The following is a 15,130-nucleotide window of genomic DNA, read 5'->3' as shown; positions in this document are numbered from 1 at the left end:
CAGTTTGTTCTATACAGATCGTGAAACAGCTTCATATGCAGCTCCTAGTATGTGCCACAGAGACACGTTGGATAATGATGAGAGCAGGTAAGCTGAATTACAGCAGACCTCATTCAGATTTCTGGACATGAGATGACTTCACATTTTTCAGAAATAAAGAAGTATCTTTTCATTTACTTTTCAAATAAACATTAGAAAATGATTTATTTATATATTGCACAACAAGTGGACAAAATGAACTAGCTATTCCACTGAAACCTTTCCAAATCTCAGGATAAATTTAAGTAGGTTCCGCTAGGGGTTACTAATAATAAAGCAATAATTGAATGAACAAATGTCTTGCTTTTTAGTCAGTTGCCAACTGGTTGCCCATGTAACTTTCCTGACTATCATGTCAGAATCTACTGGAGAAAAGAGAATTGCCATAAAATAGCACAATCCCAGAGGCAGAGAGATCTTCCTAAGCCTTTAATGAATTTCCCAAAACTGGCCTTACCTTATTATAGTAATAAACCATAATAAATATGTTTATTTCAATGATTTGAAAAGACAGGAAAAACTCACAAAATTACTTTGAGGGGTTGAGTGACATTTATGCATTTGTTCAGTCTTTAAGCACCCACTATATGCCAGACTGTGTGTGACATTCTGGGCAGTGGAGCAGGGTCCCCATCCACCTTGTGTTCATAGGCAATCAGACATGCAGTACAGTAGTCTAATTACAAAAATGATACCCATTCCCCCGGTCCCTCCATATCTAGATCACTTATTACTTTGAAGCTCTGCCCATTAAGAAATTGAGTAGGGCTGGATGCAGGGGCTCACACCTGTATTCCCAGCACTTTGGGAGGCCAAGGTGGGAGAATCACTTGAGCCCAGGAATTCAAGACCAGCCTGGGCAACATACGTGAGACCCCCATCTCTACAAAAAAGTTTTCTCAAGTTGACAGATTAGTTTTATTTTATTTAAAAGAAGAACAAAAGTTGAGTTTATGTTCCTACCTACTGAGTCTAGGCTGACCTTACGACTTGCTTTGCTCAATAGTGTGGCAGAAGCGATGCTTCTTAGCCTAAGCCACTGGAGACCTTATGTGCTTTTGTTCTGTCTTCTGGAACCCTGCCTCTGTGAACAAGCCAGGGCCAGCCTGATGGAAATGAGGGATCACATGGAGGAGAGCTGAGTCTCTCCAGCCCACAGTCAGCACCCCCAGAAGCAGAGCCAACTAGCTAACCTACAACTGCCCAGAGATACGTGGTGGAGCCTAGCCAAGTCCAGATGAACCATGCAGATGAGTCTGGCTGAAACTGCTGACCCACAGAATTGCAGGCTAAATAAAGAATTGTTGTCTTAAGCCATTTAGTTTTAGGATGGTTTGTTATACAACAGTGCCTAACCAATATATACAGTTTAGTGCTAACTCTGATAAGCCAAATACAAAATGCCATGGAGTACCTGTAACATTATTCCAACATGTTTACAATTACAAATGAATCATGCAATTTAGATGTATAAACAACAGATCTAAACAACCATCCAGAGAGGACTTAAAGAAGTTATATATCTAGGGAAGGGCTAGTTCAAGACAGCCATAGTTCCTTTGAGAAATTTTTTATGGATGAGTTAGTTATATTTGCCTTTGAAGTCATTGTTTCTTTTCTTTCCTGAAAATAAGAAGCTCTTTCACTCAATTAAGACTGTTGGACTTGATAACAATTGTCTTGCTTGATTCAAGGCAGCCATATACTACTCCCTGACACATGTTCAGCCTCCAGTATTCTGTAGGCAGGAATTTTAAATCCAGCTCCCCTTAATTTATGACACACATACAGTAGCAAGTCCCTACAGGCTGAAAATCAAACTGTAATTCAAAGGCCACAGAGCTGAGGAAAACAGCCAGGAGATAAATCTCAGTTTCAACCTTGGATTCCCTGCAAGTTGATTCAGTGGACTGTCAGTCATATTCAAAAATAAAATAAAACTACAGACACCAGACGGCACGTTCTCAAGAGAAACAGAATGATACTTCTCAAGATTCTTCCAACCAGTTCTTTGTTTTTGTTTGTTTGTATTTTGAGACAAAGTCTCGTTCTGTTGTCCAGGTTGCAATGCAGTGGTGTGATCTTGGCTGGCTGCAACCTCTGCTTCCCGGTTTCAAGTGATTCTCATGTCTCAGCCTCCTAAATAGCTGGGACTAGAAGCACCAGTCACCCACGCCTGGCTAATTTTTGTATTTTTAGTAGAGATGAGGCTTTGTCATGTTGGCCAGGCTGGCCTCAAACTCCTAACCTCAAGTGATCGCTCACCTTGGCCTCCCAAAGTGCTGGGATTACAGGCATGAGCCATCACACCTGGCCTAGCCAGTTCTTATCATCTAAAAAGAATTGTTATGTGGGGGTATTTTAAGGGCCTTAAAACCTTTGACCCTAATCAGTCATTTGCAGAAGTTTCTGAATTTTAAACCAAAGATCTATAAGGAAGTAATAAAAACCACCGAATATAACTGAATTCACCACACTGATGGGAGGTGATGTTACACATCCAGTCCATTTCTGGAACTGGGTAGGTCACCTCCAGAAAGTACAAAGAGAATGAGAGTTCATCAGGTACAGAGGTATGAAAACTCACCTTACATCCCTCACAGGCGCTGACCCCATAGTGGTACCCTGATGATTTGTCCTGGCAGACGAAGCAGGGTTTGTACACTCGAGGGGGAGGAAGTGGAGATGGGGGGCTTGGGACGAGTTCCTCAGAGCTGGTGCTCTGTGTTTCAATTGCTATAATAGAGATGGGGTAGAGGGAGAAAAAAGAGAAGATGTATTTTAGTTCATTACTTTTTTCAACAGGGAATTCATATGCTTCTGCCCCAAATTCAGCAGTAACACTAGCAGGGATGAGCTCATAAAAACAGCTGTCATTGTAGGCCCAGCAGTGGTGACACTGACATTGATGTGGTGCTCTACGGTTTACAAAGCAGTCTCATACATCTCTCGCTTGTAGTCCACAGCTCACACAGCACTGTGAGGGCCATGGTTTTTATCACAATTTTACCCACAACAGAAACAGAAACTCAGAGGAAGGAAGCAACTTGTCTAAGATCAACAGAGCAGTGGTAGAGCCAAGACACAAATTCAGATAATCATACTACAAACCCCAGTAGCTTCTGATTCGTGTAGAGTCTCAAATGACTTGACCTTGTTGCTCACTTAACCAAAAGTAAATTTCCTTTGGGCCGGGCGCGGTCGCTCACACCTGTAATCCTAGCACTTTGGGAGGCTGAGGCAGGTGGATCACCTGAGGTCAGGAGTTTGAGACCAGCCTGGCCAGCATGGTGAAACCCCATCTCTACTAAAAATACAAAAATTAGCCAGGTGTGGTGGTGTGCACCTGTAATCCCAGCTACTCAGGAGGCTGAGGCAGGAGAATCACTTGAACCCAGGAGGCAGAGTTTGCAGTGAGCTGAAATCCTGCCATTGAACTCCAGCCTGGGCAACAGAGCAAGACTCTGTCTCAAAAAATAAATTAATTAATTAAAATTTTTAAATTTTCCTTTGGACAAATGAAGAAAATGCCCAAATTATTCATTCAACAAGTGTATTTAGCATGATGCCACCATAACTGATCTTCATTAATAACAATATGGGTAAGACCCTTGCTACTCAAAGAAGGCTCCTTGGGCCAACATGCATCAGCATCACTTAAGATCTTATTAGAAAAATAGTATCAGGTCCCAGCTCAGGCCTATGGAATCTGAAATCTGCATTTTGATGAAATCCTCAGATGACTAAATGTACAATTAATGTTTGAGAAGCAGTAGGTTAAACCTAAGGATGACACAGAGTGGTGCGATTCACTTTTAAGTCATGTTACTCTTTAATCTAGATTTAAAAAAACATAATCCTCTATACTGTTATCTAATCACCCAAATTCCATGGGAAATGGGAGTTCACAAAATATAAGAACGGGGTGTTCTCCTACCCCTAATTCTCCAGGGTTGTACTCAGAATCAAAGCAAGAACTGGCTCTACTTCTATCACAGGTAAACATGCTCATAAAATAAGACGGAAATCAGGAAGGGGAATTAAAGTGGTTAAATGACGTTCCAGAATCCTCTAGTCTCCAAATTGCTTTTCAATACACAGTATAGTTCCCAGAATATAAAGTTTCCAGTTACCCTACTGCTTATAATCTCCCAGAGTAGATATTCTCCTGACTGGATTATCCTGTGGGCAAGCTTTCAGCAAGTCAGGTCGACTCTACCCACTACGCTTACTGTTAATCCATCCCCATATCACTATGCTGCTACCACACCATGCTAGTAGTCCACCATCACCTCTCACAACTGCTGCAATAGCTTCTTCATTGATCGCTTCATGCCCCTTCCTCCTACCTAGGGTCTAGTCTTCAAACAAGCAGTCAAGATAGTTGTTCAAAGGTTAAAATCCATCTCTTTCACTTGCCTATCTAAAGCCCTCCAATAGTCACCAATTAGATCAAAGTCAGACTCCTTAGTATGTTCTACAAGGCTTTTAATCACATGGCCTTTTAGCAGCATCATTGCCTTCAGTGAGTTCCCTAATTTATTGAGTTCTATATAATTGGCATCTATTCTGTCTTCTGAATAGGCCAAGCTCTCATACCAACTGAGGCTATTGCAATAACTATTTGTCCTTTCTGGAAATTCTTAGACCTTCAAATATCTGGTTGTTTTTCATTTCTTAGATCTCAAAGCAAATGTTTCCTTCCCAGAGATGACTTCTGTCATTAAAATGCCCCTCTCCTCTCCATTCCTGGTCACTCTGTCTCACTACTTTATTTCCATAAAACCCTAATCAGTGTTCAAATTTTAGATGTCTGTATATAATTTTATATTCTACATCTGCCACCCCCCATACTCTGAATGTTGAGTTTCAGAAGTCAAAGAAACTCATCTGCATTATATACACCTGTGTTCCAGGACTAGACGAGGTCCTGGCACATGGCAGATAATCAACCAGTATTTATCGAATTAGCGCATGAACTTTTTCCTTTTCCTTTTTCTTCCTCATTTTGAGCACTAAGTGCCCCCTCTAAGTTGTTAAATGAGAAAATTAAACCAAATAGCTCTTATACTCCTTTGCTTCCTTAAAAAAGTAATTAATTAGCCCTTTGGAACAGAATCAACTATAATTATAGTATTTTCATAATTCAGAAGAATCTTGGAATGAATTCATTTGAGTAGTGCAGGTCCTAGTAGATAAATCTATTATAGTCTTTACTGGTTAGAACCGAGGTATCTAGGATGAAGATAGCAATCTTGAGTATGTTATTTCTGGCAGATAGGAAGCCCTTACTTTGAATAAGTTGGCACAGTGGTAGCAACTGTTTTATAGAAGGGTTGGCATCCGAGATGTCACTAAAGCTTATCAGCTATTAAGCAGTAGATGCAAAAGCCTTCTTCACACGGAACTAATCAGCTTCACTGAAAGCAAATCAACAAGAAAACACTATTTGCTAAAATTACAAAACAATGTATCATTCTTTGTTAAAAATCTAAGAAAAAATACACACGGAATCACCCACAATCTTTTCACTGTGTACGACCTTCCAGAATTTTTTTCTATGCACATAAATGTTTTGAGTTTGTCTACTAATGTGGAATTATACTGAGATTGCTGAGGACTTTGTTTAACCTATGATGTCATCGATTTATTTCCTTGTCGATAAATATTTTTCACAGAAAACATTCCATTGTGATGAACATCTTTGTAGCTAATCTCAGCACATCTTTATTTCCTTCAAATACACCACTGAAGTGTACTTATCAGATCAAAAGTTATTTTATAAATATTTTGTTTTTAATGCATGTTGATAAACTGACTTCTAGAAAGGCTGTGTGGATTTACACCCCTGATATTAACATAAGTGATCCCCTCCCCAGATGCCTCTCAGACCTTTTGGAGTGGTTTGATTTGTGTGCTTCTACTTCCATCCATGTGCTTCAACAACTGACAGGGTCATGTCATCACCACTACGATCAGTCTCCCATTGAGTTCTTCACAGAAGGAAGGTGGGGAGGGGTGTGTTTTAAGGTCCTACTCACTCGTGTAGAACAGCTAATCTGGCTTGTCTAGGAAAGTTGTAAATAGAATTCTGGTGGGGCTGGAATCAGCTGTCAGAGCTATGCCCTGAATTTCAAAAGTGGGTAGTAATTTTCATAAATATGCCACTTCAAACACATGCACTGAAGGGAGTCCAGCATTTCATCTTCCCAAAGAAAGGAAACAAAATTGTGCATAATTTAATACCCAAAACACTTGGGGCAAAGCACACAAAAAAACGTGAAGTCTACTAGACGTTAAAGGTCCCAAAACATTTTGCGAAGATTGGATCTTTTCCTATGGATAAGGGTCATTTATAACAAATGAATGAATCCAGAAGGCTTTTCCTGAACAGTTGCCATGAATGAAAATGTTCTGTTGTAAGTAATCAATAGTGAGAGCCCTGGACTTTTATTTAGGTTGTGGTGATTTCACCAGTAATTCTAGGAACTTTCTCATATGAGTACAATAGATTCTCAGACTGTTCATGTGTTCAATCATTTGTTTGGCTGAGTGACATAACATACCAGGCATTGCGTTATACGCTATGGACAGTGATAGTATATAATCCCTTATCCTCGACAAGTTTGGCCTAATAGAGAATAAAACAACAATTACAATACAGTGGGTTCCAAACTTGGCTGCACACTAGAACTAGCTGGGGAGCTTTTAAACGTCCTAATGACCAAGTTGTATCCCAGATCTATCATGCCAGAATGTCTGAGAATGGAGCTAGGAATTGCCCTTTTTTAAAAATATTCTCTTTTAGCTGACTGTAAGATTTAAAACAGCAAAACAAAACAAAAAATAAAAATAATAAAAGATATTCCCAGGCGAATCCAAACTGAAGTAGTTTGGGAACCACTAACATAATGCCAGAGAGAACTACAGGCCTTATTTATCCCAGGAGAAATCAAGGGAGCCTTCCAAGAGGAAGGGACCAGGCTATATTTTTAAAGGATAAATTGGTTCTTTCTACTATTTTTATAATTTGAATCCCACAAATGCCATAAATGAACATAATTTGAATGTTACAAATGCCACAAAAATGGAAAGGGAAAAGTGTTATGTATGATCCCAAACAAAATCATCTTTGGAAAAATTTTCCCACCGGTAGTAAAAAATTAAGTATTTGACTATGTATATTCAAATATCACCCTCAAAATTGATGGTCAGTGGTCTTTTATTTCCTCTCTGTGGCCTATAACACTGAGAATAACGCAAGGAAAAAAAACATTTTCAGTGGTATAGTCCATCAGATCACCAAAGCTTGCCTCAGGCGAACACGTCAAGACAAGTTCTAGAATTACAACCAGGATATGGCATCGATATAAAAGATTTGTACTTTAATGCAATCTTTTGCCTTTTTGGTAAGGTAGCAAAAACATACTTTGGCAAAGTTTCTTAGAGCTCCTTTTCTTTTTCTGCCTTCCTCCACTACCACCCCCCCCAAAGAAAGTCAGTGAGAAACCAGCAGGGGGACAGCCCATGGCTTTCCTTTTACCAGTCATTTTTGGTATTTAAGGTAGATACAGAGTGCTCAGCCATTGATCTGTTCACTGTCATCCTGCTTAAATCAATAATCTATTAGTCCCTTTAAATTAGAGTTAGATTCATCAAAATACCCTTGAGAGGCCTCAAACATTTTGTTCCTTATTCCAGGCAAGCACAATCAGTCTATGGAATGATAAAATTTTTGCTCGAAAACTCTGCCGGCTCAGCAGACAATGTGTTCTGTATTAGCTCATTCAGCGATCTCAGGCAGGCCAAAAAAGCAGTTTTTAGACTTCCCAGGAGGGAAAAGAGGCTTGTGTCATTCAATAAAACAACTACACTGCAGCCATCCTGATGTGATTTCAGTTTGGAGAAGCAGTCTTTGAGGAATAATTCGGATCTGCTTTTTGTCTCCTGCTTTTATTTATTTCCTTGCCTACTTATGGACTTACTCAGTTCTGTTTGCTGATTGAATGCCCAACAAGCAGCAGCCTCCAATGTGGCGTCCAAACTGCTAACCAGATGGGCTGCCCTGCTTCGTCAGGGAATGGGCAAGTCAGAGGAACTTCTGTTACTCCGGTGAGATGGATGCTTGGCTCTGTGGGTCCCCGCCCAGAGCACAGTCAGCACCAGTGATGCTGAGAGGGCTGATCTGAACTGCACACATGAGTGGAGACAGTGAGCCTCAGGGAAGATGAGAATGAACCAAACCTGCAGCGTCGTCGGAAGCTTCTAGCCCCTATTTTAGACTTCTCCACCCCCACAACATACAGATAACTATCAGTAAGGGAAGCAAAGCTAGAATCCCCTTCCTTGTATAATAAATTAGTCATGGGACTCATTTGCCTTTAAATCAATGTTCCTCGAAGTGTGGTCTGCAGCAGGAGAATTCTTGAGATTAGGGAGGACATTTGCTTTAAATTCGTGTCTTTCAGACTATCAATGGTGAAGCACCATTTCTTAGTCTTTCCCCCAATCCCTCATGGATTGATAAAATTCAATACAAATGAATCTCCAGGAAATAGGAGTCAAGGAAAAACAAAGACGTCCAAAGCATGAGCTCCAGCTTTTTTTTTTTTTTAAAAAAAATTTGATTTAACGGGCATAAAATAACCCTGTCAAATAGCTGCAAAAGTTTCGAAACACTTGCTCTCAATGTCTGAACTTCTCTCACTGCGGACGGGCACAGGTCTCCGGATTGCATTTTGAGAGACAGTCTTCTAAAAAGACTTCAAACTCAGAAGTTGTTTGCAGACAAAACAAAAACAAAGCTAAACAAAATCTCCTCCAACTGGGATGGTACAAAAGCAGAATTCCCGAGTTCCCACTGTCGAAGCTTTCTTAAACACTGCCACAACTCTCAGGTTGATTCACTCCCAAAAGAAAAGAAATTAACATTGCTGCCTGTTAAGAGGACTTGGCACTTACGAATTTAACTCACCTGAGAAAACACAGTATAAATGTCCTTGTTGTTACAACACACCTGAGTGTCATTTAAACACACAGAAAGTCTTCCACAATAGCTCCCTTCACAATTCCTTACATGCTTGGCATTTTTCTAAAGGTTAGATTAAGTAGCAGATAACATTTTTAAGAGAGCTCAGTATACTTTTTTTTTTTTTTTTCTTTGTGAGAGCTAATTTACGGCTGGCTAAACCATGTTGACAGATTTCAGGATTTTAGGTTGGGTCTGATTACAGGCAGGCAGGCAGGCATCATGCATTAGGAAAGCCCAGCCTTTTTACTAGAACCTTCTACGATTAAGACAGTATTTTAATGCACTCTCTGGGCAGCTGAGCTTTAAAAGAAAAAGGAGTTGTAAAGCAAAAGACATTTCCTGCATGGCCCTAGGGGAATTTTGAGCCCAGAACTCCGAATCCCAGTGGAAGGGAGTAATTTCAGCTAATGAAGGGAGAAGAGCAAAGTTGGATTTGGTCAAAATGTTCGTTTGGACTTCATTTTTGTTGGCACCAAAGAAGGCCGATCTGGATTTTTTTCTCCCTTTTTCTGTGGATTCACTGCAGGGCTGCAAAGCCTACAGCTCACATACATTAGGGAGAGAGTCAAAGGAAACGCCAAAGTTCAACTAAAGTACAAGTAATTAGAACCAGATTCTCTGCTGTTTGCGTGTGCGCATGCGTGTATGAATGTGTGTGTAGACATTTTATTAAAATGTAATTTACATGCATCCAAACACTTGGGGCACGGAAAGACTCCACACTGTTACTCACTTAATTTTTATGTCGCCTTTTCAGGAGAGGATCTGCTTTTAATCATGTTTCAGGAGAAACGGTTTCCACACACATGGGTTTTGCAAATCTGTGAATCGCATCCTGAAATTAGGTAATTGCCAAACAAGAAAAACTCTGCTTTGAAATCTTGCCTTACTCTGCTGCTGGCTTTGTTATTATTAAGCAGCTCCAAGATTAGTCCCGGGTTTGGGGTGGCCAGGGAGGGAGGAGGATGGGGAGTGAAGGAAAATATCATTGTGGGGCTTTGGCAGTCTTGACTCAGTAACCTGCCCGTGACCCTGAAGAAGTGTGTGTTTGCCCGGGTCACCAGGGATCCTGGCCGAGGGCTGGAGCTGGGTTGTGAGAAACCCTGCTTTTCTGACCACACATGCAACAGGTGCTGAACATAGGCAGGAGACAAAAGGAAAGGCTAGGGAAAAGATTTTGGTTTTGAGTCTTTAGTAAAGCCTTGCTCTGCAAAGTGTGGTCCTGGACCAGCAGCGTCAGCATCACCTGGAAACTTGTTAAAATGTAGAATCTTGGCCCGGCACAGTGGCTCACGCCTGTAATCCCAGCACTTAATCTGAGGCAGGCAGATCACCTGAGGTTGGGAGTTCAAGACCAGCCTGACCAAGATGGAGAAACCCCCGTCTCTACTAAAAATACAAAATTAGCTGGGCATGATGGCGCATGCCTGTAATCCCTGCTACTCGGGAGGCTGAGGCAGGAGAATTGCTTGAACCCGGGGGGCGGAGGTTGCAGTGCCCTGAGATCATGCCATTGCACCCCAGCCTGCGAAACAAGAGTGAAACTCCATCTCAAAAAAAAAAAAGAGAATCTTGGCCCCACCCCAGAAATGCAGAATCAGAATAGGCATCCTAACAAAACCCCTTGATCATTTTTATGCACATCGATGTTTGAGATACCCTAACATAAAAAATGTCTTGTTATTGTCCTAACCTTCCTGTAATTCCATTTTGCTGAGTTAATTTAGCATCAGAACTCTGTCAACTTGCCCTTTGCACAGGTCCTTACTAAATACTCCACCTTGTTAAGTACTTAATGCATTAAGATCTTCAGGCTCTGTGTGTTTATGCTCATCATAAACCAGAAGTCTCCGTTCGCTCTCACAGAATTTTGGCAGTGGCTTTTAGTTGGCAGTGTGTTCAAAGTTGTACCAGAAGAGCCTGAACTAAATCGTAATTACTATTTACTGAGCGCCTACTGTGTTAGGGGCCATGCAAAGTGCTTAATAGACATTAGTTCATTTACTCCTTCCCCATACCATGTGGAGGAGAGGGAGAACTGCGCACCTTAGAATTAGGAAATTTAAAACACAACAATGCTTTCAGCCTTTATAAATGAGATTTACATGACTTAATATGTTTACTATTATCTCACCAAACCTCCCAGCTTTTTAAATTCTCATTTTCCATCTCCCTGATTTATTTCCTAGGCTAGAAAGTTCACAGGGTTTGGTCTGGTCAGGCCCACTTACTCAAATTTGAGAACTGCAGAACTTTGTAATTCTCTTGCTTTTAACTCATGGTTATAACTTTCCAAACACTGATTCAATTCAAGATATGGTTAAATTTGATAAGATAGTTTGGGCCTTAGAAAGAGAGTAAGGCTCAGGACCCACTAATCACTCTGTATTGTAGCTATACCTGTCTGGGCTCATGGCCAGCAACAGAAGTTATTCTTGCGACCGGCTTTTACCATGGGAAGTGCTGTCATATTATCATAAGGTACCATGACACGTTCAACACCAACATTTCATTTTTATAATATGTGTTCTCACCACAAGGAATATATTCAAAAATATCTCATAGGTTGTTTTGCATGACGTTTTAAACAGACGTTTTCTATCACTATTTTCTAGGACATACTAAGATAGCTTATGCCAGCGTTCAAATAAATCCTCTCTTACAGTCACTTAAGAGGCCAAAACATCTAACTGCTTATTAATGATCTGAACGTAGAGGCATCAGAAATGAAACTGCATTAAGTGAACAAATGCTAGAACAGGTCTCGTGAGTCACGTGTAGATGAAGCTAATTGCTTTGCAATATTGAGGTCCCCTGAAGAGTTTCTCTCAACATCAAGTGACTCAGTTCCATATTTCACTTCTATCGGGATTCCCATAATATTTACAAAAGGAACTATCACACTAATAAATGACATTATTATATCTGATCAAATTTCCTGCACACAGGGTAGGTTAAAACAGGAGCATTAACATGTATATCACTTCAGTCATACACAGTCACATTCATTTCAGATACACACACACACACATTCTTTGCTTATGTACTATATACCTATTTGAAAACCACATTGGTACCAGCCTGACAGAAAACTAAAAGGGAAATGCTTGGAAGACAACAATGAAATTATGTTCTGTCACATACCTTGCCACCCCTCTAAGATGTAAGGAAGTTCAAGTGTGATCGATTACACTACAATTTAGACAAAACCCTCTTTTTCTTAATAAAATAATGCTTGGCTCACTCAGAATTTTGCTGTAAAGAAATTTTTCTGTTTTGTTTCTTACAGGTATGCACCATATGAACAGCCTCAAAATAACTTTGAAACCGATTTAATCCTCACTGTGTGGGTTTTCTTGTTCCTAAAAAGAAAGAAAATGCCATGAGCCTGCATAAAATTGTGTGGAGGAGGTGATGGGAAAGTGGTAAGCTTTGCTGCCAGGTGGACCTGAATTTGAATCTCTCTTCTGCCACTTACTAATGGCCATAGAGTTTCATTTCTCTGAGCCCTAGTGTTTCTTTGCTGAAAATGAAGATAATCCTGATTCCTGTTGGTAAACCAGAGACAACGTTTGCAATTTGCCTGACGCACAGTAAGTGCTCAATAAATGATAACCAACGCTCACCTCCACCTTTCCCCTCCTCCCACAAACACATTTCCCTTCCACCTTCCTTAATCTAAAGCACAGTTTTTTGTTGTTGTTGTTGTTTGTTTTTTTTTTCTGAGATGGAGTTTTGCTCTTGTTGTCCAAGCTGGAGTGCAATGGCGCGATCTCAGCTCACTGCAACCTCCGCCTCCTGGGTTCAAGAGATTCTCCTGCCTCAGCCTCCTGAGTAGTTGGAATTAACAGATGCGCGCCACCACGCCCAGTTAATTTTTTGTATTTTTAGTGGAAACTGGGTTTCACAATGTTAGCCAGGCTGGTCTCAAACTCCTGACCTCAGGTGATCTGCCTGTCTTGGCCTCCCAAAGTGCTGGGATTACAGGCGTGAGCCACCGTGCCCAGCTGGGCAGGGGTTTTTAGCCAGCACCATTTTGTCTTTCACGGGACATTCTGCAACATCAGGAGACATTTCTGGCTGTCACAACTGGGGGCTGCTCCTGGCATCTATAGGTAGAGGCCAGGGACGCTACACAACATCTCACAATGCCCAGGGCAGGCCCCTTCTCCACAATGAAGATTTATCTGGCCCCAATTATAGATAGTGCTGAGGTTGAAAAACCCTGATCTAGGCTAAGGACACTACTGGTGGGGAGACTCTGGGACCAAAGAGTGGGAACAGCAAAGAAAATACTACAGCTCTGGAGAAATGGCAACTGCAGAGTGCTACAGTGCAGACGGTATGAGCTCAGTTCCTAATTCTGCCCCTTACTAGCGGTCACTTGTCCTTCCTGATCCTCAGTTTTCTCATCTGAAAAATCGAGATGACAATCACGCTTACTACATTGCAGGGTTTACACTTCGTAAACTACAAAAAGTGTAAAAACATATACAAAGAATAGCTAATGCTTTATTATTAGACTATCTGGGGAAAAGGGGACTAAGTTCGTATCAACAATGCGACTAATATGGTCACCACAGAAAACAACAGAACCATCTCTAGAGTCTAGTCAAACAACAGTAATCGCTAACACTCATGGAGCATGCACTGTAGGCTAGTCATGCCCCTTCACTCTATTCTAAGCATTTTTAATCTACTAATTCATCTAATCCCCAGAGTGACCCAATAAGAGAGTAATTCTTGGCCAGGCACGGTGACTCATGCCTGTAATCCCAGCACTTGGGAGCTTGTGGCGTGTGGATCACTTGAGGACAGAAGTTTGAGACCAGCCTGGCCAACATGGTGAAACCCCATCTCTACTAAAAATACACACACAAAACAAATTTGTGGTGGTACGCGCCTATAATCCCAGTTGCTCGGGAGGCTGTGGCAGGAGAATTGCTTGAGACCAGGAGGTGGAGGTTGCAGTGAGATGAGATCGCACCATTGCACTCCAGCCTGGGCAACAGAGCAGGACTCCGTCTTAAAAAAAAGAGAGAGAGAGAGAGAGATTCTTAGTATTTCTTTTTGACAGGCAAGAGGAAACCAGAGGTATAGTGTGGTTAGGTAACTTGTTCAAGGCCATACAGCTGGTAAATAAAGAGTGTGGACTTGAACTTAAATGGTCTTAAGTTCAAGGGACTGGGTCTGACCCCCATGCCGAGAGAAGAGTATGACATCCCCTCTTAGGCCCGTGCAGGACTCCTGTCACAAGCAGCTGTCCCTGGCAGGGAGTTTTACAGTATGCAGGGTATGTCTAAGTCAGACAGACAGACACACTGTTATCCCAGCCTAAAGAACAAAAGTAAAACTGGAAAACTCAAAAGAAAGAAGTTAAGGAGTCAGAAATAATGCCGTTTTTTCTTTCCAGTCAGAGCAATAAAGTAGGAAAGTCCCCCAGAAGCAAACACAGGAATTAGAAGGCACCACAAACACACCCACTAACCCCTTCTGCATCTTCCCTGCTGAGAACCCGGCCCTCAGCAGGGAGAATGGCGGCAGCTAAGACCAAGATTCCAAAGGCCTCTGGCGGCAGTCCAACGGCGTGTGGCTGAACACCGTCAGGAGCAGTCACTCAGGCCAAAGGGAGTCTGCACAACCACCAGCTTCAGGGCTCTTCGGGGAGGCAGAGGAGGCGGGGACTCTGAGCCCCAGCCCCTATGCAGGTTCTCCTTCCCTCACCTGAAGGCCACATATATTTCCTTAACCAAAATTTATTTGGCATATGAATGAACCCAATATCCAGAATTGGCTGTGCAATAGCTTTTCTGTCACTGTCTACAGAATTAGCATGCCCCATAGGCTGGGCGCGGTAAGCCAGCACTTTGGGAGGCCGAGGTGGGCAGATCACGAGTCAGGAGATAGAGACCATCCTGGCTGACACGGTAAGACCCCATCTCTACTAAAAAATACAAAAAATTAACCGGGCGCGGTGGCGGGCGCCTGTAGTCCCAGCTACTCGGGAGGCTGAGGCAGGAGAATGGCGGGAACCCGGGAGGCGGAGCTTGCAGTGAGCCG

The 15,130-nt window shown here is 41.7% G+C and overlaps 1 protein-coding gene across 7 annotated transcripts in view; it reads right to left on the bottom strand.

The window, feature by feature from the left end:
• RARB (retinoic acid receptor, beta) overlaps positions 1-15,130 on the bottom strand; it is a 449,839-nt gene that overhangs the window by 147,816 nt on the left and 286,893 nt on the right. For 6 of the 7 annotated variants that reach the window (XM_011974803.1, XM_011974802.1, XM_011974807.1 and 3 more), the window contains one exon: positions 2,627-2,775. In XM_011974803.1, coding sequence (XP_011830193.1) covers positions 2,627-2,775 — 149 coding nt within the window. Of the gene's footprint in view, positions 1-2,626; positions 2,776-5,556; positions 5,621-15,130 lie in introns of those variants that run through there. The other variant, XM_011974809.1, reaches the window with a different exon arrangement.

Source organism: Mandrillus leucophaeus, unplaced genomic scaffold (genome assembly GCF_000951045.1).
Source record: "Mandrillus leucophaeus isolate KB7577 unplaced genomic scaffold, Mleu.le_1.0 Scaffold149, whole genome shotgun sequence".
In the NCBI taxonomy this organism is placed as follows: domain Eukaryota; kingdom Metazoa; phylum Chordata; class Mammalia; order Primates; family Cercopithecidae; genus Mandrillus; species Mandrillus leucophaeus.
Note: the sequence above shows the minus strand (reverse complement) of the source record. Positions and strands in the feature narration are given on the sequence as shown.